This window comes from Diadema antillarum, unplaced genomic scaffold, assembly GCF_040938485.1.
Source record: "Diadema antillarum isolate AM-2024a unplaced genomic scaffold, OU_Dant_1.0 seq00000326_RagTag, whole genome shotgun sequence".
NCBI classification, from domain to species: Eukaryota; Metazoa; Echinodermata; class Echinoidea; order Diadematoida; family Diadematidae; genus Diadema; species Diadema antillarum.
In genome coordinates, this window is record NW_027271344.1 from 2,041,057 (window position 1) to 2,067,764 (window position 26,708).

At 39.9% G+C, this 26,708-nt stretch overlaps 2 protein-coding genes across 2 annotated transcripts; one reads left to right on the forward strand and one right to left on the reverse strand.

Annotated features, from left to right (window-relative positions):
- On the reverse strand, positions 1-26,641 carry LOC139730693 (mdm2-binding protein-like). The gene is made up of 17 exons (XM_071641562.1): positions 26,533-26,641; positions 21,028-21,430; positions 20,708-20,769; positions 19,771-20,069; positions 19,288-19,458; positions 11,164-11,258; positions 10,404-10,615; positions 9,386-9,556; positions 8,636-8,755; positions 7,226-7,579; positions 6,329-6,466; positions 5,161-5,374; positions 4,436-4,601; positions 3,739-3,950; positions 2,602-2,896; positions 2,031-2,144; positions 1-1,416 (listed from the first exon to the last, which is right to left on the reverse strand). Exons 1-17 carry the CDS (start codon positions 26,603-26,605, stop codon positions 1,303-1,305), a joined length of 3,213 nt encoding a protein of 1,070 aa, XP_071497663.1. The 5' UTR covers positions 26,606-26,641; the 3' UTR covers positions 1-1,302.
- Positions 15,017-16,663, forward strand: LOC139730670 (tigger transposable element-derived protein 4-like). The gene has a single exon (XM_071641529.1). It carries the CDS (start codon positions 15,017-15,019, stop codon positions 16,661-16,663), a length of 1,647 nt encoding a protein of 548 aa, XP_071497630.1.
- Positions 26,642-26,708: the final 67 nt, after the last annotated feature.

Genomic DNA, 26,708 nt, shown 5'->3' on the forward strand with positions numbered 1-26,708 from the left:
AATAATCTTGCATTGCCTGGGGATTCCTCAGAAAAACTTTTTACAATCTCTTAAGTAATCCACTGTTGTACCTCTGTCAATAGAGGACTAGTAAAGTAAATGGAAGAAAATTACCAAAGAGATACTTGGCTTAAAAAAAAGAATGACTTCCCATGGAAATCAACATGTGAATTACTTTAACAAGAACAATCTTGAAGCCACATACAAAAATATTGGACTTTTGAACTAACCACTGACCAGATGGTCCCTCTTACAAGAACTGATTGCTTTTACTTTGGCTACACATTCCCACAGTGAGGGATAACAAGATGTAGTAAGATGTAAAACAGCACTGTGTTTCACCTGAAAAACGTCAGCAACAACTTCTTGTCTGGCTGAATACCACTATGTTTTTCACATCTGCAGTGATGAGGGCATGTGATGGACGGAGCAACACAGAAAGGTGATGGAGTATGATTTGCACTCATAAAAACATGAATTAGCCTACTCAAACAACATGCACAGATCATCAAATCTAAGATATGCTGATACAAATGCATGTGGGGAAGGTTCATGTCAAGAAATGTCAAGAAGAATACAACACTATTCTCATGCCAGTGTGACACAAAAGTATTTCATAGGCCCAAATTCATGAAAGTGGTTTAAATTCAGACCATGGTTTATGCAAATTTCTTCTGAACAAAAAAAAAATGGTCTCAATTTCCACCACTTTTGAGAATTTGGGCCCTGGTGTCTGAAATTCTTTGGACAAGACAGAAAGAATGCTTGAAAAAGATGCATTTGCTGTAGAAGTCGAAGTGAGTTTGTCTCCTGATAACATCACCATCATATTTGTAATGAGGATTTTAAAATATATCTGAATGTGCCATCACTGCCGCCATGTATTCATGGAGCTGCTTTTGTCTGAGTTTGAAATTTAGATGCTCGTATGTCATGGGAGCCAGAACACATCATGTACATATGCAGTTAGTCACACGATACACACACAGCATTATGGCATCGTATGATGCTATTACAGTGATACACGTATATTGTGTATTTGAAGGCTTTTTGACTTCCAAGATGTCATCAGGGCTCTGTAACTAAGTAAGGAAAAGATCAGCTAGGCAAGAACTGCCATCATATTGCACCATACGAAATTCATTCTGTCTGTGCTGCTGACGAAGAGGGAACTTGCTGCACCATCACAGCACAGGGTTGGCAGCAGGGACACGGATCAAGCATACCACAGGAGTTGTGGGTGTGTGGGCATTCCCACCGACTGGACAGGCTCTGGTTAGCATCGAATCTTCCACCAAAGTGCTAGCTCTGGGTCTTTGGAGTCACTCTCTTTAGCTCAAAGCTGATGACAAAATCAGCATTTGCCTCAGAAATCTTCCTCATTTCCTCATAGAGCCCCTTGGACGTCTTCAGATCCTGCAGAAAGTTGATTTTAAGTCAAATTTTGTACATTTCTAATTTTCAATTAAAAATCGCTCACACCAGAGTATGAAGACATAAATCATAAACTTCAAAGATTGCTTTGTGAATTAACTTTCACACAAATCTGTAAGACTATATATAAAAAAGAGAGACAATCAACAAAAACATACCCCAGGCAGATTTCTCTTGTACAAAAGATGTTTTGACAAGATGGTTTTTAATATATATCACCACCTCTTGGGCTGATTACAATGTGATGATCATTGTCCCATATTTAATCAAAAGGTAGTAAACAAAATCACTTTTGGAACAAAGAACATAATGACATCAATACTTCCCCCAGTCATCCCCAATCCTGAATGACAAGCAGTTTGTTCGGTTGATTTCAATGGTAGTAATGCTAGGTATTAAATTTCCAGTAAAAACAACCAATCCAGCAGCTAAGAAGATTCAAACCAGACTGAATGCGTGCACTAATTCCAGGACGAAGGCAGTATCTCCTTCAACTTCAAAGAACATCAACTGGATAGACTGGTGTGGATGAGTGTAAAAAATGTTCAGAATAAGTAAAGGCCATGCAGACAGATAACCTAAAAACCCTCTCTTACCTTGACATACATCTTGGTTTGAGTGTAGAGCCTGGTGACACATTGTTTGAAGCAGGCATGGCCTGGAGAGATTCCCCTTGCTTTCAGCGATTCTTCCACTATAGAGCGCAGCTTCTGTCAGATTACAGGCAAGACACACACAAACACACACTATGGTGTAATGCTGATATCATTGGCTTTTATTGAAGGTGTTTTTTTTTTTTTTTTTTCCAACATCACCATGCTTTACATAATTCGGCATCAATGTGCAATTTAGGTTGGGGAAGAAAAAAGATATTGGGACCTTGTACGGTATTACATGCCACATGGCACATTGGTCACTTTTTCTCATCAGCTTTATAGTGCTACAGCATCGGAAGGCAACTATTCAGATACATACTTTTTTATGATTAATAAATTTATTTTTGTTTTACTGCAGACCTAATTTTTTGCAGCTTCACACAATATTCTTCATTCACTATACGACACTTGGATGAATATCGCATCAATACTGATGAGTTAAGGGTGTGTGACAGCATTTTCCTCTACTAAGGGGTCAAAGGCCATTTTATTCCTGTCTTCTGTAGCTCACCCTCTTGTGTTTCTCTGATCGTGATTCTGACGTCGAACTTGACCTTCTGCTGGACGAGTCATCCTTTGCACCTCTCTCCAACCTCTTGGATGTTGGCTGGCGAGTCTCTACAGGCAGTGGGGCGGGTGCAGAGGAAGACTTGGTGGCTGCTATGATCAGAGAAGCACGGGTGGACGAGGAAGCTGTAGAGGTGGAGGGTAGTCCCAGCTGGTCCTTGCTTAGTTTCCTTGCAGATCTGCGGGGGGACACCAGCACCTCAGGGGCAGATTTACTTGGGGTAGCAGTCCTCTTTGGTCTTGGTGGGAGGGAAAAGAGTAAGACATACACGTACTTGGATGCTGTTTGGTAAATGTGGGGTAATAGTTCAAAAGGAATATTATCATGTAGAGGCCTACGTCTACTTAAGCTGATCGCATGAAAGAGGTGTTCATAATCCACAATGTTAATTTGCTATACCTGAGGTAATATGAAATAAACAGCGTAAACTCAAAGACCTGATCATTCTTATTGCTTTATACTGTTAATAATAAGAATAACAAATTATGAAATGAAAGGCATACCATTTCAAACATCATCACTGAAGCCACTTTATATTATTTTTGTGAAAGAAAAGTATCTTCATTATACCATCGACAAACAGCTGTGTCTGGACAAGTCCTGACTAGGCAAGTGAACTATCACCTGCTAATTTTAATGTCTAATTGTCCAACACATTTGATGATATGAAAATGGTATACAGATTTGCATATCAAAAATAGCTTATACATACCATGGCTGACGAAATTATTACAGTGTTGTAACAGATCTGCAAATGGTCCTGACAGTGATTACTCTCCTATGACAATGTGGCTGTCAGCCGAGCTTCATATTCAAATTTGCATGTCTCATTTTCTGTTCTTTAAAATTCATTTTATTTTAAATCAGATAGTGATCCGATCTAACCAAATGTACTTCAGAATTTGATATAAGCTTTACAACTACTTCTGATGCACTCTTTAACCTATAAACCACAAAATCGCCTCACCTGTCAAAGAACACAAAAACTAAAAGAAGACAAATACATAGTCACATCCAAATATGATCTTGACAAAAATGCTAAAAGCACTACACAATTGTATTCATCATAATGAAGAGCACCTCTTTGGGGTGAGCCCCCCTGCAGTTGACCTCCTGGCTCGTTTTCGTCTCGATCGAGGGGTGGTACTCTGCCTGGGTGTTGAACCTGCGCCCTTCCGGGGTGTAGTTGTTGCCTTGGCCCTGGATGACGCACTCTTCCTAGGGGTGAACTGCCGACTGCCGACTGAAAGCTTCCTTGCAGCTGATGAAGGGGAAACCTTCCTGACCTTAGCCTGGTCCAAAATTAATCAATTAATATCATAGTGACTTCAAATATCAACTTCAACTAAACACAAACTGACAGCTCGTTAGCATTGTTACCATTATAGAATTAAAATTGATACTGCAATTTACGATGGTATTCATGTCAGAGTGTGCATTTGAAACATTGTACAAATTGTAATAACAGTGCCAATAACCCATATAACTACTGTTACTAATACTGACCATACTCTTTGTGACTCTACAACACAGAACATGCAGTATGTTGGCAATATTAAGTATCCCATTCTCCACACAATCTTGAAGAGTAAACTTTAAGCAATAATTCAATCTAAGGCTCGTCTTGTGTGGATGAGTGAAATGATTTCACAGTCGTTCAAGACTTTTGCACCAGCTGTCTTGTAGGGAACGGGATGAAGTCAATCCTAAAATTCTGTGACAATTTGGGCTCACTGTCTGAAGCAAAGAAAGAAAGGTAATCAGACTCAAGGTGTACCTTACGATCTCCATCAGAGTCACAGCGTGGGCGCTTGGACCCTATGGCAATGGTGGGCTGGCGATGGGAGGTGAAGGAGCTGGCCATTTCATGACGCACACACCGCTGCTGCAGGCGAACCAGACGCCGGTCTAAACCCTGAGCATCTTGGGCATCTATGCAGTAGCTGTAGGCGGATGAAGATGAGTGAAAGACTCAACATTGCAAGTGGCTCTTACGGGGGCAAAGTGTTGTTTTAAAACAACAAAATACATACCAGTATTTCATCAAGCAGGGTTCAGTTACAGATGTACTCAGTAGCAAATTGGGCATTCTTCTTTATTTTGGGGGTTGGGGGTGGGGAGATGGAAGAGGGCTTTCGAACCTGACATTTCATTTGAAGTGAATATAATGAGGACATAAATGGGTATTACATCATCAAAGCTAGATATCAATGTTGGCCAGGTCCACCTCACAGCATTTTTGTTATTTCATAAAAGATTGTTTGTTGAGACATGGGGAAAAATGACCCACCACAAATACTAGACAAGTAAGTTTTGGAACCAACACCATCACTTGACCAAGTAGAATTTTAATTGCCTTTATTTAACAAGTGACTGAAAAGTGCTTTTAGAAAGCCAAGTCTGACATGCTTAAATTCTCATTAAAGCCTATTTCTCATTAAAGCCTGTGATACTATTAACAAATATATTCATAGATCCCTACCACAGTGCATCAGTACTCACTAAATGCCATGATATCGCATCTTGATTGCTTTCTTAAAGTCAGCTTCCATCAGTTCTGTCATTGACAGTCCACTCGGTTGGTGATCAGATGCACCCGACCGCGTCCTTGGGCTTTGCTTGACCCCTGCTGGTCGGCCCAGAACCAGGTCACTCCGTCTTGGCTGACCATTCGGCTTGAAATGTTTCAGGAACTCCTTTGCACTCAATGTGATGGCTTGATAATGCATGTAGACAATGATGTAAAAGAAACACAATGCACATCATTCAGATGAATAAACCTCTCCTAGGTACCTGTAGGTTTCCATACATAGATAATATGTTGCCAAAAACTCTTCCATTAAAACCACAATACCAGACAAGTTTAACCATCAACACATTCCCCATTTTAACCATCACACTTTATGATAGAAATTCTAAAACATACAACCAGTGCTAAAATCCGATAAAGCAATACATTACTGATTCTTCTTGTAGACTTTGCATAAGACCCTTTCTCTTCAATAAAGACATGTTTTTCCACCATATTACTATACACATCGTGTTTCACCCCAGAATACAAAAGTTTGCCTTTGTTGAATGTACGTCTTTTGTTCTTGGTAGATTAAAGACTACTTTTGAAGTTACGTAAATATTTTCAGCTATCACTGCACCTTAGCAAGACCAACTGTCTCTGCTAATTCCTCATTGAAATACATGTAATTGCATTTGTGATTGTAAGTGTGTGCTGTGTCTATAATTCATCACTATTTCAATGCATTAAATAGTACTGTTTTAATGTTTTATGAACAGTTGCAGTATTTGTTTTGCTTCCTTCCCCCCCCCCCCCCAGGTGAAAATAAAATGAATGAATGAATGAATAAGATTATACACTTTTGATTGCCTTGGCATCCTAGTCACAAAGGCAGCCATTTATAACATGAAATTTTGACATATCATGGAGCATTTTTGCCTTTAATGTTTAATCTCTAATCGGTAAATCAATTTTTTTTGATGCAGACATGTAACATCCTGATCAGCATCATCCACGAAATGATGGACTTTTTAGTAACTAGATACACTAGGATGAAGTCAGTATTAAATCAAAAGAGTTCCTCTGTCATCGGTCTGTGAATACAGCCTACTTAAAAGGCAGATACAATCAGTAGATCATTGCGTTGATCGTACTTACTGTTGTCGTCGCGTGGTGGCACTGCTATACCAGCCAGCATCATGTCTGTTGATCCCAATCGTCGCAGCCGGTTGGCAATGGACTCCTGGTTTTGCAGAGCTTGTCGTTCTACCCACTGGGACGGGTTCTGATCCAATTCTGGATTATAAGGACAGGAGAAGGTAGTAGTTCTAATAATGGAGTCTTAATCTCCAACTTGCTTGAAACTTGAAAGTTTTCGTAAAAGTCACACTGAAAAAAGGGCAATTACAAATGAACACAAGCATGTTCCAATTGTGCATAAAGTGCAATACTTAAGCAATACATCATGAAACTTAATAGCAAATGATTGCAATCCTGAGACAATGTGCTGGTCTTCTATTATTGCAGGTCAGTATAGAGATTAAGGATAGAGCATTGATTTTCCCAGTCCATGGGAGATTGTTTACATCAATGCCACAGGACACCTTACACTGCAGCTAGACAATATCAACATGTGTAATAATTGCTGGTCATGTAATTTAACATAATAGATTAATTCCCAAAAATACTTATAAATTGTACACCGAGACACTCCATGTAAAGATGACACTCTGTGTTTGACCAGTTACCTATTTCTGGTGTCAAATGAATCTCGTCCCCTGATTCCCCACAGACAAATTTGGCTTCTGCAGCATCAACAAGACAAAAAACATCTTTCATCTCTGTTACTTTTCTTGTTTGTTCTTTACTGCCTGCTCCTTTATTGGTCTACCCTGAAACACTTGAACATCCTTCAATGCAATAAAATAACATAAAATACAACATACAATATAACATACTTTGATTCTCGTGGAACACTACAGGTAACACATCAACACTCTAAAATGTCATTGATGTGATCATATTTTGTTCTGCCAGTATCTGGTACGAAGATACCTGTTGGAATGTGTCTGAGATGGTTTACTGAGAGCATCTCTGCTTCGCTAGGCATTTCCTCCTCCTCATCATTATCTCCTCCTCCATCCCCTCCTGGTTTTCCCCTGACCTCTGACCCAGAGTGCTCATCCGTCTCCGACTGCTCATCTGTCTCCGCTGTAGCCTCTCCTCCACTTCCACCTGCTGTATTTCGTTCATCCGGGGCCTGCTCTATTGGCTGAGAAGGATTTGCTTCGGCACTAGGTGCGTCATTCATGTCATGCCCTTCGTAATAAACCTTCCTCATGTAGTTGAAGATGAAGATCATATGAGCTGGTGAGAAGTGTATGTCGTGTCCTTCTGACTTGATCTTTTCTGAAATGCAGAAGTACAACAAAAAAAAAATACACAAGAGTAAATGCAATTTTCCAATTTAGGTATGTCATTTTAACTCCAAAAATATTTGCCTCAAAGAGTCTTCATATCCACAGTTATTTTCTGGAGCTAATGATCACTGTGGCAACTGAAGACAGCCAATGAGTAAGAAGTGATTATTCAAAGGCACATCCCAATTACAGCTTTATGCAGTTGTAAATCAAAATTTCTTGATCTCTTTCACAAATTCAAAAGTGATACTGACCTTGTGAAACATCAAAAAGCCGAATTCCCACTCAACAGTATGTTTTTTTTCCCCTTTTCAATCAAAGTCTTGAGCTTTTACTCCTGACTTAAGAAATTTTTTCATGTGCTCTGGCTTTCCCAAAATTAACATCCCAACGTGCACTAAGGGTTTCTATCACTGCATAGGAAGCCTGAAACTCTATGCAAAATGCAGTCACTTGAAAAAACTCCTATTCAAAACAGAAATGTTGATATTTTTGGTTTATACTTCATCACAGCAATAAGTCTTAAGCCTGCCACACACTATACGACTCGTGACTATACGACCTTAAGACCATAAGACCCAGTCGTACGACCTGCCAACGCACCCTACACAACCTAACCTTACGAGTAGGCTTACGACTGTTCTGTCTTCAGTACATTTTACCAATGAGTATTAAAGCGCACGCGCTTGCATTTTATTGTATCTCGATTGGCTGAAACCCACGACCGGTTGTGGAAATTCAACATGTCAAATCTCTATGAATGGCGCTAAGCAAATAAAAGTCAAATGCTCAAGAAAGGCCAGGAGTGTGATTTGTATTCTACGTGATATACATCCTGTGCGTTGATAAACTATACATTTATTACATAATTTGTCAAAAAAGAGGTTGCACACCATAGCATATTGATGACTTATCTTAATGTATGTGCCACACTGTCTAAAACAAACAAACAAACAAACAAACAAACAAACAAACAAAAAGAAATCATGAGGGCAGAAACTGCAAAAAACGTTTTAAGAGGCCTTAACTAGCCCAAAATACTAACCAATGACCATGACCAAAGCCTTGATCTGCATCCTGGCTAGGTCCTCCTCTTCTGCCCGCAGCTGACGCCCACTGATGTTGGGAAGAGTAGCCAGGACTTCACTGGCAGACTGGGGAGCATCTAGAGAAGAAGAAGAAGCAGAAGGGTGTCAATCAAGAACAAACTAAAATGAGAGCTTGGTACAGTGCCGTCATTGTGAACTAGCTAGTAGTTCTCAGCTGGGAACAGCCTGTTGGTGCCTCACAGGAATTGGGCCCACCTCAGCACAGCTGACTCCACACAAACAAGATGCTGAGTATGCTATATATTTGCTGGGATTTCATTTTCACAATTTTGCAAGTCAGATGCAATTCACTAATTGTGTACATTTCTATGTCCACTGCTGTACTCCATAATGGCAATTTCAACCAATTGCTCAATAGTTGGGAAGTCCCAATTTGCAAAAAAAAAAATAGTTCGCTAAATAAAATGGCGAATACATTACTCTCTTCTCAGAGCCATATCAAATGTGACAGTTCATCTGATAGATTCAAATAGATCATCTGCTCATGGAAGGTGCAGCATTGAATCCATTGGTACCATTTGTGAAAAAAAAAATCATCACTTAAACTAACAGCACAAGATACTAATCAATATACCTGGGGTACTCATCTTTTAAGGCATGAAGGGGAAAGGGCAGCTTACATGAAAACTGAGTACTGCTGTGGATAACATGGGTATTTCACAAAGCATAGGTAAGATTTTTTTCACCTCTGCCTTGAGTGGACTGTTCTTCTGTGTCATGACTTGCCAGCATGGCATGGGCTGCACCATTCAGCATGAGGGGAGGCACAAGTGGCAGAGCAATACAGCGCCCTCTCCTGTCTCCGTGGACCAGAAAGAAGAAGGTGTGTTTGGTTCCTTTCAGGTGCAAGCCAGGAACTACATGCACAAAAGTGAGACAAGATACACCGATCATGAATATGATCATATCACTGAGATTTACTGTTTCGGTGTGATAATAATGGGAAACCTTAGTCAAAACTGAACAGTAAAACACCGTTCACATGCAAACTAAATAGATTAAACAAGAAGGTAATAAGCACTTCAGCAGATCAGTCTTCAGATGTTTGAGCCACATAAACATCTGCAATGCACAAAATCATATATCATGGCTGAGGCACACGACAGAATCCATCTATGTACACTTATTCTAAACAGAATTTGCATTATACATGTAGAGCATCATTTTAACCGATCATGATCAGAGATGCCAACTTCTTGACATAAAAAAACCCCACAAAACCAGACAGAATTTCCTATAAACAATCAGATATTTGAGAGGAAAATCAGATTTTCATGAAATCTTGATGCCACCACTAGCCCATTGGCTCTGTGCCAGTAAAATGTCAGAAAAAAAAAATGTTTCCCTGGTAAGAACGGGCAAGCAAAACGTTGCTACTTATCAATGTTGATGAGAATATTGTAAAGATGTGCATATTTCCTGTTCATTTAGGCTAGTTTTCAACATTTTTGAAGGGGTTGCAGGAATTGAGCAAAGGTTAGTACACTTTTGATGATGCAGTTTTCCACAGTTCTCTGTAGTTTACAGTTGTATATCAGCTTCATTTTTTTTTTTTTTTATTCAAAAGATGAAAAGTTGTACTTTCAAGAGGTGATATCATATTATCGTATTGGTTGGCATCTCTACATGATGCTTCCATCATCTTAAAATGATTTCACCCATCATCACATGCTTGCCACACCACTAGCCAGTCTCATACTGTACCTGCTGGATTGATTGGGTCACTAATAACAGCTTCCTTCCAGGCCTCAGAGCTGCGGCCCTGGGAGGCGGCTGTGGGTGGTGGCCCGTCCAACTCCAAGCAGCTCAGCTGGCAGATGAACCCCTTACCCTCAGCTGGCAGCTGGTGGGCGATGTACCTTAACATGTACAAAGAGCGTGAAAAGTCTAGCTTCTTCTGCCTGTCTTTCACCCGTCTAGTAGTAGATCTTGGGTCAAGGCTTGAACATGGCTCTCTGTGGCCCTTTTCCATCTATAAAACCTTTTAATACCTTTCAAAACTTAATGAACACTTTGCTCAGAAAGTAGTTAACTAGTTTGTAAATAAACATATAGGATAGACTCATTAGGCATAATGAAGCCACTTATGACCTCTATACGTTGAGCATGATGACTGTTGATTTTGTACCACAACTGCACTAAATATTCTATTTTTTTTTTAAAGCACTTTCTTCAAAACATGTATAGAATAATTTGGAAATTGTGTTATAGCATGACACGTCACATGATACATGGTATGGCACGACACAAAACAAAAGATTCACTCTTGTTGAAAGAAATGTGACTGAATCATTTCAATTGGATTGCTTAATTCTTCCACCAGAGGACTAGCGCTTTTTCAAACATTACTATTTTTCTGACAAATCATTTCTTGTTTTTGCCAAAATGAGAATGTGGTTTACTCTGTTTATCCCCCCCACCCCCTCTCAAAGAACAAATCATTTAATTGGCAAGACAAGGATACAACTCAAATTTTCCTGGGAGCATGAACCACGATGGAATCTTGTCCATGTCGCACTGGTCAATGAACTCCATAGTCTGATCAACGATGAGTCCGGGCTGCAAAGTAGATCACAGTTCATGTTGTAAGTGACTTAAAGATCTCATGACTGCAAATATTTACATATCAAAATCAAGCAGGTTCTAAAGAGCAAAACAGAGAAAGACTTGTGCGTTCCATGCATTTTAACCCTAACTAGGCCGGGCTATTTAGGGAGATGATAGCGGGGGAGGGGGGGGGGGGAGGGGGGCTCCCCAAAAATTGCGCAATCAGAAAAAATTTCCTAAGTATTTTATTGTTTTTGAATTTCTTATGTATTTCTGTTTTTTCGACTTTATGTTTTTCATTGTTTTTTCGATGAAATTTGTCCGCGACATTGTTCCGAACAGGAAAATATGTTATCAATTGATTTGAATCAATAAAACCCCAAAATAATCATGCTTTTATGAAATTTGCCTGTAAACACAGTTTGCATAGAAATTGTACACAAATTCACGTTTTTGAGCAATTTTTGGTCTGACATGCATGTGCATATTTATGTGCAACTTCGGAACCGCGCACCCAGGCATCACAAATTTGGTGTCAAAAGATGCGGGAGACTCGAAAAAAAAAAAGTTGTGAAACGTCGCAGCGATAGCTTCTTGCGATAGCAATACATCGCGCGAAACGTTGAGGCCCCCTGCCTAGTTAGGGTTAATATGTAAAAACTACAATTATCACTCATTGTGATTAATACCCCCACCTACAACTGAGGGAATTAGCTCAACCAGGATTTATTTTGCTACTTTTTAATGGGGGAAAGATTGCTACCATGGCATTGCACTGTTCAACAATGAATAAATGTATTTTGCTCACTGTTAGTCACATGTGCCCCATCTCAAGTCAAGTGCTCAAAAACTGAGTGAGCAAGATAAATAGACAATTTCAATGATTTTCATTACAAATGGTGTTATCATGGCAACACAATGTTAGACATTAAGAAAAAAAAGAAGTTTGCACAACTATATATCATAGCCGTCACATGTGCCAAATTTCAAGCCAAATGCTCAAAGGCTGAGGGACTTAGTTGAATTCACATTATTGTATCAGTTTCGTTCAAAATATACTGTTACTATGGCAACATATTTTTCAACAATGACAAAAGCTAAATTTTGCACATCTACGTAATGTAGTGGTAACAGGTGCCAAATTTGAAGCCAAATGCTCTAAAACTGAGTTGACTGAATCTAAATTTTTGTATGATTTTCATTCAAAACATACTGTTACCATGGCAACACATTGTTCAACACTGACAAAAGATTAAGTTTGCACATCTATATACTATAGTGGTCACATGTGCCAAATTTCAAGAGAAATTTTCAAGAAAAAACAAACACATTTTTCACAGAGATTTTTTATCACAATAGCAATATTAGCATTTTTTGTATTACTATTGCTTGTTCACACAATTCAGAAAATACTGTAATTAGAACAATTAAAACTGTGCAATATGAAATACGTTATCTTTTATTGGGCACATGAGGTACGTCAAGAGGATTTCCGTCATAATGTTGAAACACCTGTAAGGAAGTAGATTTACTTCATTGCATTCACTTTGGGAGGTAATGCCATTTTTTTCACTCTGAAACATACTAACTGTAGAATAAAGGTGTAATAGCTGTACAGTACTCCCCGCGTAATCGGGTATCGCTTAAACGGGTACTCCGCTTAATTGGGTAGTAATGTCAAAAACAGTTCCAATGCACATTAAAATTACCTGATAATCAGGTTGCTTCTCCGCATAAACGGGTAAACAATTTTCCTCTTGTCTAATTTCTACCCACATTTTATCGCAGATATAACACTTCAGAAATCAGGAATGTCAAATTTTACACGGCTAATCGCATTCTCTGCTTAATTTGCAGAAAAGGCCGATCATTTGGGGAGTGATTAAACATGAAAACACAAGTACCAGTACCGACTTGCCACACGTAAACGAACATAACACATATATATAGCTGGCACTCACAGCTGCATAGACAGACAGTAGTTGAACACACAGTTTGCGCTCCTCCCTTGCTCCGCAACAACATTCAAAATACGAGAAGTTTGCAACGAAAATCAGGCCATGCACCAGCTCCATAATTCTGCTTTTCCCCAGTCACTTCTCAAAAAGCAACCCGACGTTCTGCATGACTAGTGCACGCAAAGAGACGTGCTCATTTCGGAAAGCGCCTTTGTGTAAGCGAGGAGTCTATAGTCAAACGACAAAGTTTTCTGAAGACATATTTGTCCATAAAAAGAGTGTAAATTATTGCTCGTGACTAAGCAAGTGTAAAGTGTGTATAATGTGCCGTGCAAGCACGCGTGTTATCGTAAGCATGTCAGTGTAGGTGTTTGGTGCAGTGTACAATGCATGTACATACACATTGTGTGTGTCAATTGTGAATGAGACGTGCTCTTCTGTTAATCGGGTACTCCGCTTAATCGGGTAAGAAACGCTCTGCCCAAGCCTACCCGATTATGCGGAGAGTACTGTATTTACTACACTGTCAAGAGTACATACAGTAAACCTCGGATAAGTCGACGTCGAGTGAGTCGAAAATCACTTAACTCGAAGCAAAATAAAAAGTCCCGATTTTTCCCTATGTATTTCTTCTAAGAAATATGTGGATAAGCCGAAGTACGAGAGTCGAATTTCGGCTGTGTCGAAGTAAAACATTCGGTCCCTTTTGTACAAGATACACGTAGTTTACATCACTTGAGCCGAAGAAAATTTGTCTGGCATTCTCATTACATTAGAGGAGAACAAAAAAAAAAATCGCCATGTCGCAGAACCCCGTCCCTGACCTGCTGCAGGTAAGCATGCACACTCAATATCTTACACCGTACCACTTCGCACGTCCATGTCGAATACATTCGCATGTATGTATACATACACACAGCACATCCATACTTTATCCATGTCATTAGTTATGTCAAGCCAGAACTCCTTGGTTGAGCCAATCGCTGCTTTATTATTTTAGTGACGGGCCAAGTGGGCGGAGCTTGTTTGTGCATGACCGGCTGGCTGTATAGTTTTGTTCAATGGAGGTGGGATGGACCAGGGAGAGTGTTTTGTCTGAGGGTTGACAGCAATGAAAGCACGCAGCTGAGAGAATGTCTGCCAGCAATGGTTACCTATGTTGCACCTTAGACATAGCACATGCACATTGCGACATTTAATAATAGAGCAAACATTCTCAGAGCTACGTTTAACTACGAGTATTGCATTGCTGAGTTATCATAACTCCTTGGTTTCTCGAAGTTGGAGGTATGGTAAGGGCAATCAATTAACCTGAATTTTGTATTTACATGGTTTTTTTTTTCTTAGCAAGTAATTACATGAACTACACAATGAACTACCCCCTAAATATGAGAATTTTAAGATAGAATTATTACAGTATTTGTTTGATACAATTTAGGCTTATAATTGAACAAATCATAATTAAATTCATTAACTGATCTATTTTTTCTTATAAGTTGGAAACTTTATTATAGTTTGATAAAAAAAAAAACACATCTTCAATATCAATAAAACAGTACAACCTGTACAATGATATTTTGTTCACAAAATTCATGTAGTGGGCTCTCCTTTTCTTTCCAAGGTTAGAACACACATGAAGATTACGGAATTAAGGGTTGTCACATTAATTTAGAATTTTCGGTTAATCGGTAAGAGGAGAAAAGGGGACTCCGGCCACGCCCTATGCTCAAATATCCAAGGCATTTTTCGACCACTGCCATACTCATTTGGGTATCTTGCATTGTCTTGAGCTGTCTCTTTTTAACTCTCAATATGGCAACGAAACGAAAATTAAACGTCAAATCATATGAAGAAAAGTACTCTATCCTCAAGTTCATGGATGAGAATCCCACCTGGAAGAAAAAAGACATTGCTGCGAAGTTCAACATGAAGAGCAATACATTGTCAGACGTGATAAAAAATCGAGAGAAAATCATGCAAGCAGTGGAAAACCCAAGTGATGCTCGGAAAGGAATCAAGAGAATGAAGCAGGTGACTTTCGACGACGTGGATCTAGCATTGATCACATGGTTCCGACAAAAGGTCTCTTTGCCTGAGCTGCATCTGGATGGAGAGATGCTCTTTGAAAAAGCAAAGTACTTTGCCAAGGAGTTTGGGCATGACGCAGTTCCTTCAGTAAGCTGGATTGATCGGTTCAAGAAGAGGTACGGAATCGGAAAAATACTGAAGGCAGGAGAAGCTGGTGGGGTTGATGACGAAGTAGTACAGAGTTGGAAAGAGGGGAAACTCTCCGATATTTTACATCGCTATGAGGCCAAAGACATTTATAACTGTGATGAAACCGGGCTATTCTGGAAAATGCTGCCAGAAAAATCACTGGGATTCGTCGGAACATCTTACCATGGAAGCAAGCAGCAAAAAAACAGGATCACTGTTCTCGTGTGTGCAAACATGGACGGAAGTGACAAAATTCCACTTCTTGTCATCGGCAAGAGCAAGCGTCCACGAGCCTTCAAGAATGTCAACCATCTACCCGTAGCTTACGAAGCTAATAAAAGAGCGTGGATGACCGGCGCCTTATTCGAGACATGGCTTAGGAAACTGGACCGGAGTATGGAAGGTAGAAAAATAGCAATGATCGTGGACAACTGTCCAGCTCACCCTAAAGTGGAGCTGGAAAACATCGAGGTCGTCTTCTTACCTCCCAATACCACGAGCATCACCCAGCCTATGGATGGTGGCATCATCAAGAACATGAAGCTGCATTATCGCCACATTCTCGCCTTCCGCAGGCTCAAAGCTGCTGAAGAAGAAGCACAGTTCAAGTGGGACTTGCTTGATGCTGTGAGTGCAGTCAAGCTTGCGTGGGACAAAGTGTCATCACAAACCATCTCTAATGTGTATGCGAAAGTGGGGTTTGTTACCCCACGACCACATGGAGATGCCCCCGATCAAGCTGAGGTGCCGGATGATGAGCTAAATGTTACTGAAATGCCTGGTGATGAAACAAATGACACCGAAATGCCGGATGGTGAAATGAATGACATCACGGAACCCGCATCAGCTTTTCGAGGCATCTGGGAGAGGTTAGCAGACCTGTTTCCGGTTCCCACCATCGACCAATACGTCGACATTGATGCAGTTGAGGAGTGCACGGATGTACTCACGGATGAACAAATCGTAGAAATGGCTCATGCTTCTAAAAGTAAAGATGAGGAGAGCGAGACTGAGGAGGATGGTGAACCCAACAGCGAACATGAACAAAATGAACCAAAAAAGCCACCGACGATGGGTCAAGTGTGCCAAGCCCTGGACATCATCAGGCAATATAACATTTTTGAACAAGTCCCTGACAATCTTGCCATACTTGTAGACAGATATGAATCTTTTCTAATGAGCAGACCCACCCAACAGAGGAAACAATCCACAATCACTGACTTTTTTAAGGCTAAGGAGTAATGAAATAATCGAGTCTATCGGGGGAAGCTTTTGAAGAATGATATAAACTGATGTAACTTTCGGAATTCATGTCAGGATAATTACTAAAACTGTCAATCTATTTTTAGTATAAGTTTTAGTGTTAATCGACGAATATTTTCTCTGGCCATGACGCAACATTCAAGCTTGCCTTCTTCATTTCATTTTCACGTGCATTCACATTTTATATTCAAAAGTGTAAAGTAATATTGATCATTACTTCATGGCTATATTATAAGTACATGTGCGTGACATCATGTATAACAGTTTTGTGTCTCATGCAATTTTCAAGACAGTACGGAGTACTCAGTGGCCCTTTTGATTGCTGCAATAAGTCCTTTTTCGTTTAGTTAATATTCACGTTAAAAGGTCACTTTGCATATAATTGTATGTCGAGTGATTTAAATGATATGCCTCGAATTTGATCACATATCTTTATAAATAAATTAGGATCTATCGTCGTTGGACAATGACGGGAATTTCCGGAAAACATGGGCGGAATTCGGTTATTGCATACACGTAGTCCAACATAAGATCCTTGAGTTACTGGCAAGCTGGTTTCTATCAAATATTGAAATCCTACAAAGTTCCTAGCAAAATGAAGATCGTACATCAAATTTTGTTTCCAAAAACTTTTAAACAACCAAGTCGTTTTTAAATAGCTTTTGGTTACATTTGGTTTCTATGCAAGCACTCCATGTATTTTCTTTAAGTGCCTGGTTTCAGCAGCTAACTGTGGATTTCTTCTAGTATAATATGGTAACTGACATTTGTGATTATTCTTAATATGATGATGTAAATAATGTCTTCTGGAAAGCATTATTGAAGACCTTGCCCGTTTAGATAGTTTAGATAAGTAATTAAGCGAACGTATCCACGAAAAGAAAATGTTCACATCTCTGAATTTACCAAGATAAATAATTTACATTGTCTTAAAATGATCTTAACTCCAGATGGAACAATTTGTGTTATGAATGTTTATGCATGTATGCAGTGTTCAGTATATCGCACTATATGGCAAGATACGTACAACTGTATTTGGATTCCAAGTAGGAATTAAATGAAAAATAGGTTACACTTTAGTAGGCCAAAATGGTTAAATTATTGCTTTGTAAATGGCCAGAATACAGTATACAAACAAAGACAAAAACATCCTACTAGTAAATTGTAATTCCATTATACAAGCCACAAACCAATGCTCGACGATGTTTTGAACTTTCATTCTTTGCTAGACAAACACGTAATTTTCTGATTACACTAGTACAACCACCAAAATAATTCACTCTATCCACAGGTAAAGTCTTAGTCACGCTACCCCTATGTCACACGGTAGTTTTTCTCCCTTTCTTATTTTCGATCTGTAACTTTTCACTGTAGCATGCACACACCAATTAAATGGCAGGAGAATAAGTAGGTGTGGTTTACTACTGGAAATGTTGGCGCGTGCGAGTGATGTGATCCAATCATAAAATAGGAGAGGAAGGTACCACATACTGCAACATGTGCTTGAAACGCGGGCGGAACGAAGGCATGGCTTTGTGCTTACAAAAAGGGACATGTTCAAATCATGTACACGTAGCTATGTAGCTACATGTACACGTGCTTCATTTACTAGGTCTCATCAGCTAAGGGAGGTGTCTCACCTCCCTGGTCTCATTGTGTTAAACGTTATGAAGCAATGCCTACGTTCCGCCCACATCTCGATCGAGGGGTCTCGGGGCATTCATTTACATGCTCCAAAATTTCCATCGTAAACCAGAAACCACGCCTATTACGCGTGCGGTACATGTTTTCCTGCTATTAAATTTGTAAGGTAACGTACGTCGCAGTATGCTTACATGCAAATTTACTTTTTTTTTGTTTCAAACCTTTTAGTTATGGGTGCCCTGTGTACATTTGTAATCCACGCCTTTGTCCCACCCATTTCCATATTTTAGAGCTCGCGTTGTGTGTGCTTACATGTAAATGTACAGATTTTGCTTGCTAGCCCTAGCAGTATGGGTAACTGTTGTATTAAAGCCGAGTCGGCGAAGAAAGAAACCAAGCTACTGTGTACTGTTTGTTTTGTGATATGGGAATTCGTAATTTCTGTCTTTATCAAAACATGGGAAAAAGCTAAATTCAGGTGAATAGTGTGACTTGTTTTGACTGATGATTTCATCTGATAGATCTTTGAAATTTGGATATTTTGAAGAATGGGACAATGATCGGAATGATCGAGTACACGCAACTTCACATTCACTTCATCTGATTTTTATTTGTTCACTAAACGCACATCCAATCTGCAAACAAAAAAATTATCAATAAAATTCATGTTTGCTGATACAAATTCCACGTTCAATGTAGAACAAAATAAGAACATTATCTTCATAGAATAGACAAAACAATTTGAATGCAAACACACACACGGACGCGCGCACACACACGCACACACACACATACATGCATGCATGCAAATGTACTACACGTGTATACACGTTAACTGTGAGTCGAAAAAAAATCGACTCTCGCGAGAGTCGAAGTTCACTTAAGTCGACGCATTTTTTTCAGTCCCGAGAGCTTCGACTCATGCGAGGTTTACTGTATTTTGAAAGGATAAGACTTACCCTTAGATCATGAAACAGTGGCTGTGAGCTCTCTGTGGATTGCTGGCTGTCATCCATCTCCTGCTTGCCTTCACTCTTGGGCTGGACCATTTCAATGAGTGGCCCTGTTATGTGGTTACTCTCCCGCAGTTGGTGCATGCAGAAATCTGGCCAGGGAAGAAAGGATGTCCCCTGGATATACACAAACATGACAACAAATAAATCACTAAAATCTGAAACTTGAGGTATGATCAATGGAACCTTTTTACACACAATACATGACTTAGGAGCCTTCTATTGTTTCACATTGAATTCCACCTTGTACGAGAATGCTTTTGAAAACACGCTTTTACAGATTACATCAATAGATTGAATGAAATTGCATATGGAATCAGTACAGACAGCTTCATGCCATGTTTTTCTGTCAGCATAACAATCTAAGAATTAAAGGGTACTGTGAAAGAAATATTCAATGCATTATATCATCTATAGAGGAATACTTACCCTGCTTGAAAGGTATTGGATTTGGCCGTGCCATGCAAGAGATGCTGAATTTGAGAGGATTTCTTCTGATCCAGTATTATTTCCGCTCTTCTGTATGACCTGGAGGTCAAGGAATTTCTTCCAGAGGGCCAGAGAGGGGTGGTTGTCACCCTCTACTCCCTGACCTAGGACAGTGGTCAGCCTTGCGCCGTGCCACACCTCCAGGCGCCGAAGGACAGAAAACAGATACACGTCTTCGGCCTCGAGGAGGGGGAAGTCTGTGCTTGTGGGCATCAGCCAAACCACATCCAGCAAGAACCCTTTGAAACGATGACATTGAGGTTTGTGTCAATCATCCATTATCAATCAATGTACCTACTAAATTACACAGATTTGTAACCCACTGAAAGATGACTTGGCACTCTGAGAGCTCCAGGATGCTACATGATATCTCTCTATATTTCTCCCCAAACAGGAAAACGACAAGAAATGGGGTTTGACATTTCATATCAAGTACACTTGCATTGCTCACATTATCTTCACTAAAATAAAAATAATCCCTTGTTATATCAGAAGCCCAACTATTCTTTGGTGTAGTGCTGTAAAGATAATGAAAATGGGCAATAACACTATGCTGTATCTGTCATGGATGGTGTTACAAGAGAAGATGGTATTGACGATCATATAATCATTTTATATTACAGAGAAAATGATTTGAGGAAATCAAGTGTACTAGTTTGTTAGCTAGCGACTCTTTAATGACAGATATGATTTATCAGTGGTACAACATTAAAAATGAAACATGTTTTTTTTTGTGATTACATAAGAATCTCTCTTTTAGATATCTATGTAAGACTTGACATTAATCAGGACAACCATCCTCATCATATCTATTGAAACAAGTCAAGTGGGAGGAAAGCATCCAAAGAGGCAGATAAACATGGTTCACATTACTCACCACCAGCTGGAAGTTCATCTGCCAGTCTATCCAATTCTGAAGCAACCATTCCAGCATATTCTCTGCGAAGTCAACAGACAAGGAGAATCTTCCAAATTATTCACATTCTCATTTCACATCATTCCTAAAGACGTCAACCTTTTAATATAATAATATAATTTTTGACTGCAAAATTACAAAAATAGAAGAAAAAATTACCCTTTCATTGACTTTGATAAATAAACACTTAATGTCTAAGGGTGTTTTGTTTTTTCCCCAAGATATACATATGGCTAGTGAACAAGTGTCTGACACAGTTTCATTCAGTAAGAAATTCTAACCTCATTTTGCTGGCTGGCAGAGGCTCGATAGTTTTGCGCTCCTTGTCAAATTGTTCTACAGTGAGAGCGAAAGCAATACAACTGGTATCAGTTTCATCATGTCTACTCCTCTCCTCAGGGCCCTCTCCATGGACATTCCTTCCACTGCCATGTGGAGGCACCCTCCGCCAGCCGGACGTGAATACAGCATCCGTGCTCTCCGCTCCATGGTACTTGGGGGCGATGATACTAATCCAGCCACTCTGTTGACCAGGATGCAAGAGGTTCTCATCACTTGTGATGCTGCTCTGACGGCTGCTCCCTGGCATGTTGCCATGACGACACCCTCTAGGCATAGATTTGCAGGCAGCGCCATGCTTGAAAATAGGCGATGTAATTCTCTGCAGGAGGGATACGTCTTCCTCTGCGCAAAAGAAAATTGAGAATACACCCTACTAGATCTTCTGTCAAACTACATCAATTTGTTTCATCTGGATGCCGAGCCCTCATGAAAATGTTTCCAGTGCAGTGTGAGGACTTCTTGTCTAGCAAATTAAATGGCTAGATTTTTTCATTAAAACTTAACACAATTAACCTAAAATCAAAATAAAACAAAGGCTTGCAGACAATTACATAATTAGTATATTTGCACAGTGAAATACTATTTACTACTTTTATAGGGACACCTTTAGCCCTATCACACAATATCATAAATATGTACTGAGCCTATCATATCATGATACTGCTGACATATTCATGGAAACAATTTGACCAATACACAATAATTATCACTTTTAAGTTTATTAAAATGGACTTTTGTTAAATCAGAAATTTGTTACCCATTTCCAACAGTCACTAAATTTATGACTGCGAAATTGATATTGAGGACTTTTAATGGCTCCACCCTTATGGGACTTTTAATGGCTCAACCCCTACAGGTCTGTTCTCAAGCTCACACACCTGACAAGCCTTTTGTCATGCCTCACACCATCACAAAGTCATATTTCTAGACTGGATGTGACACACTTTATCTATCAGAATAAGCCAAAATATTATATTCAGTACGCAACCAACTGCATGATTTACAGCTTAAAAATATTTAATGTTAAACTGCTCTTTGCCATGGGAAGGGGACACCCCCCTCATGCTTCACTCCCTCCGGCAGCATGCAGCTTTGTACTCTACGTCACAACAAGCCCTCACCCTAATAACCCTAAATCCTCCATGTAGGAGGACTAAGGACTCAGGAGTAAGCGTGTCAGGACGATATGGGTAGATCTATTTATACGATGAGCCACATCCTAATTAAACAATTGGTTGAGAGCAAACTCATGATAAGGCATTTATCTTTCCCAAGGAGGTTCAAGAAAATGAAATCACATCTGTCTCATTTCCTTTGAACCCAAGTTCCATGCTGCCACTCAAAAAAGTTTGAAGCATGTGTGCAGATAGGCCCTATAGGAAGACAATTGACTCGAGTCTCATTCGATAATCACCATCCACTTTCTAAGGAAGCCATGTCTTTGTGATGGTAGGACCTAATTACTTCTCACAATCCCTACTTATAAAAGATAGGTGATATTTTTGGTAAAAGACACAGGAATGCACGAACAGAAATTTGCACAAAAAAAGAAAATTACTCAACTGGGCATGCCCGGGCACTAATCTGATACATCTTATAATAAATAATTTCATTTAATACAAAGATTATTCAATTTCAGTTTTATTTATCAGAATTATGTGGAAAAGTGATGAAAGTGTTTTTTTTTTTTTGGGGGGGGGGGGTACAGTTTTAAACACTTTCACATTTTAACAGCTCTGATTTACACTTTGCATACATTTCTGGATGAGACTGACTTTTGTTATATTAAGCTGTATCATTACATGTTAGGTGAGATGTCATTTCATTTAATAAATAAACAAGCAAAACATAACCAACATTTACATGTAAACTATGTTCACATTCAATATGATACTTAGATTACTCAGCAAGATAGCATGCAGCATCGAACCTACCCCCAGGGCGCTCCTTCACACAGTTAGACTAAATTCTACTGTGGAAGCGCTTCGCGTTCGGGCTGGTCGCAGCTACATCGAACCCTGATCATCAAAGGCACAAATGCACATGTGGAATTCTTTTGTAAACTATCTACATCAATCATCATTACAAAACTGACAACTGTTGGATTTAGGATCTACAGCCAGTTGGAACTCTATCTCTTCATTGCTCTTATACTTCTTAGCTGTAACGTCAGTTACCATATAGTCGCCACTGGCGTGTTTTCCTATGCACTCCTGGATTGGCAAACTAACAATAGACAGTGAATTAGTTCGCCGCCCATAGCGCGCCACGTATTACTAGAGCGTGTGTTATACACACACTTCAATGTAGGATGCATTGTGCATCATCGCATTTGAAAAACTTTGTTAATCTGCCACCTGAAATCCACTCAAAATCAAAAACATTCTCGCATTAAAAATGGTTTTGTGACCTGTTACATATCATGGTAAAATACATTTGGATTACAATTACAATGTGTATTTGTGTTTTTATGGAGGAAAAAGGTGAATTAGGAATGTCTTTCGAGAGCGATGAAAATCCATTGCCCCAGCTAATGTGAATGTGAATGTCTGGCGACTTAATGGTAATCGATGTTAGACATTACTTAAACCTCCTCCCTCACTCTGCGCAACACTCAACAGCAACATTAACATTAGGCAAAAAAAAAAAAAATGGTTGTTTGCCCTTAATTGTCAAAACCCACGAGGGTCGGTAGGTCGTTTTTTGTTTTTTGTTTTTAAATACATGTACCCTTTTTACCCATGTAATTTTGTAACTTTGGCAGGGTATCTTGTACACTCATCCTTCTGGCAATACTTCGAGTTCTTGTGCAACTTTGTACAGGACGTGGTGCAAGTTTAATGCACTCAAAACTCTAAGGGATTCAGTCAAATTTACGTCTTGCCAGGGCCCAGTAGGCGAGGCAGAAACACTCCCTGACAAACACAACGTTCATCTTTGGGTGTGTTTATCAACTCTTTTTCTCAGCAGAAACAGGTTTTCCAAACGGCTTTGAAGGAATCTTTACGAGTTGATAAACGCAAAGCTGTTTTGATCATGGGGTTCGGAAAGCCTTTTCGAAAGCCGCAAATTTGTGCTTTCAGAAACAGGTTTGCCCTTTGAAGCAAGATAAACTCAAAGCTCTTTTGAAATGGCTTTGTACTGCGTTACAGTATATTACCCCTTCTCCTCGGGTCAAATTGTGCAATGGAGCTGTGAAGTGACAAGGCCAGTTTCGTATTCGCGGTGAGCTGATAAACGAAACTATTTTGGAAGCCGTTTCTGAAGGGCTTTGGAAACAGCTTTTGAAAGCTGTTTCAAACAGGGGAAAGATGATAAATGCAGCCTTTGTTAAAAATTTGCAAACAGCTCAAAAAAAGTACCTTCCAGTGAGATGCTGGCAACTGAACTCCAAACAGTTTTGGTGCCATGACAGCTGGTAACGGATGCTGCAAAAGTAGCCCTCTTGGCAGTCGCGCTGCCCTGCGCCACGGCCAGTACGGTAGCTAGCTAGCATAGCGCTCTACAAACTGCTACCTATGCAAATGAGCCAAGAAGGTAGCTAGCATGCAATGTATGCTATAAAACATAGCACGGCCCAAACACAATTACGATGAGTCGATGAGATGAAAAAAAATTTGTAGACTTTTTTTTTCATTCTTTCTTTAGCGTAAAATGGATAATTTTGGGTTTAGAACCATTCACAAATTTGCAGAAGATGAAATTTGTGGAAAAAAATAAACTTGAAAGAGCAAAAAAAACCACAGACTGATGCCTCCGCCATAATGCATGATTCTCCCAATAGTTGTATAGTACAATGTCGTCACAATGTGTGATGACAATTTTACATAACTGGCAAAATATTGATATGACAGACCTTTGTCAGAAATGTCTTGAATGTTCACTTTCCTCAAACTGGGTTTGCTATAATAGACCAGTTCGTAATTCCACTTTGCGCATGAGCAGAGAAAGGTCATTTGTACCAACAGGCATTGTGGTTTATTAATTCACTGACATAAGCATCTGTGATGTGATGATTATTCATGTGATCCTTTTCTAAATAGTGCTTGCCAGCACATCCACCTGATAGCAAGCCTGGTATTTGGATATAGTCAAAATAAAAAGGTTGTTATTGCATTCCATACGAAACAATGAATTACCGGTAGATGCCCGCTAAAGTGTCTACTGACGGACTATTCTGGTTACCATACCTGGTCTAAACACAAGTTCATGCTTTGTTTGAACAACGAATTCCATAGAATTGGTATGTCGGGCAAGCTTATGCATTAATTATACCGCTTTAAAACGAGTGAAGTGCCTAACCAACTGAGAAAAAAGAAAGGTCATTTGCACCAAGGCGTACATGAGCTATTACGAACTGGCTTATTGTCTAACAGTGCAGGTACCCATATTTGGGAATTGAGGATTGTTACTTTGACTTCTGACTGACCCTGTTATAAGTTTATGCATTGAGTAATTTTCAAGGTATGAAGAAAGAGTGTATTTACAGCAGTATGGGAACATCACCGGTCACCCGCACACGTCTTTTACGTGTTTTAATGGGTGTTCTGCATCGGTTGATTAAACTCGATTTTTGAAAAAAAAAACAGATAGGATTTTTTCTTCTTTTCATCATGGATAGTATTTAATAGTAGACATGTGTGTGTAACAAAAATCACCGTGCAAAGTTGCGACAATTTATTGACCGATTCTGTAACGCGCAATGTGTATTTTTGGCATGGGCGCAGCCATAGTGGGTGTATCAGCAGACCCCCCTTCCGCACTCCCCCACCCCTCTTCCTACATTAGCACGCGCGCAGAATGAAAAACTGCTTTAGCCAATGGGCGTCTTGTACTGAGTGCGTGAATGCTTGCTTAGTGCGCGAACCTTTGTTACAAGTGCGTGATAAACATGTTGCCCCGGGGTGGGGGAGGCAGGGGGGGTCGGCTGATACACCCACTATGGCTGCGCCCTGTGCCGTAAAATGTCTGCTGCCCTCAACGAACCCGAATCGGTCAATACGTCAGATGTGAGATGAATAGAAGTGAATAGGGGAGCCTCATGAGGCGTTCCTTCCCCCCGGGCCTCATGAGGCATGGGGGCGGTCCTCATGAGGCGGGGCAGTCCTCGTACGCGGGAGCGGTCCTCATGAGCGGGTTTCCCGGACGCGTGTTTTTTTTTAGACGGCGCAGATTGGGGAAACTAAAAATCTATCGGGGACCCTATCCCTAAACCTAACCCTAATCCTAATCCTAACCCTAACCATCAGACCCTAACCCTAACCCTAATCCTAACCCCAACCCTAACCCTAACCATAACCAAAAACCCTAACCCAACGTTTTTCCCATACGTTTAACACGCGCCATGCCCCAATCTGTGCCGTCTTAAAAAAAAAACGCTTCCCGGACTGATATAAATTTATGTCTGTATGATATGGGGGCAGTTGTAAACACTTAATAGTTACCTGACAACCACTCGGCACATACAACAACGACGTATCGTGGGGTTTTTTGGCAACACTTGGTGAAAGAATCCATCTTCTCACAGGATCGTTGGAACCACTTCACGTCTAACTCGCTTCAAAAGTGCCTGTACTGAGTATTATAATTATTGTCTTTATTGAGACACACAAGCGTATAG

What these genes read in the sequence shown, in the direction of transcription:
- LOC139730670 (XM_071641529.1), top strand. Translation starts at nt 15,017, where the DNA reads ATGGCAACGAAACGAAAATTAAACGTCAAATCATATGAAGAAAAGTAC.
- LOC139730693 (XM_071641562.1), bottom strand. Translation starts at nt 26,605, where the DNA reads ATGGATTCTTTCACCAAGTGTTGCCAAAAAACCCCACGATACGTCGTT. An exon ending in GGGGGGCTCACCCCAAAGAG is followed by an intron (nt 2,897 to 3,738) that starts GTGCTCTTCATT and finishes CCTCCCACCAAG; the next exon opens with ACCAAAGAGGACTGCTACCC. An exon ending in GATCAGAGAAACACAAGAGG is followed by an intron (nt 2,145 to 2,601) that starts GTGAGCTACAGA and finishes GTAATCTGACAG; the next exon opens with AAGCTGCGCTCTATAGTGGA.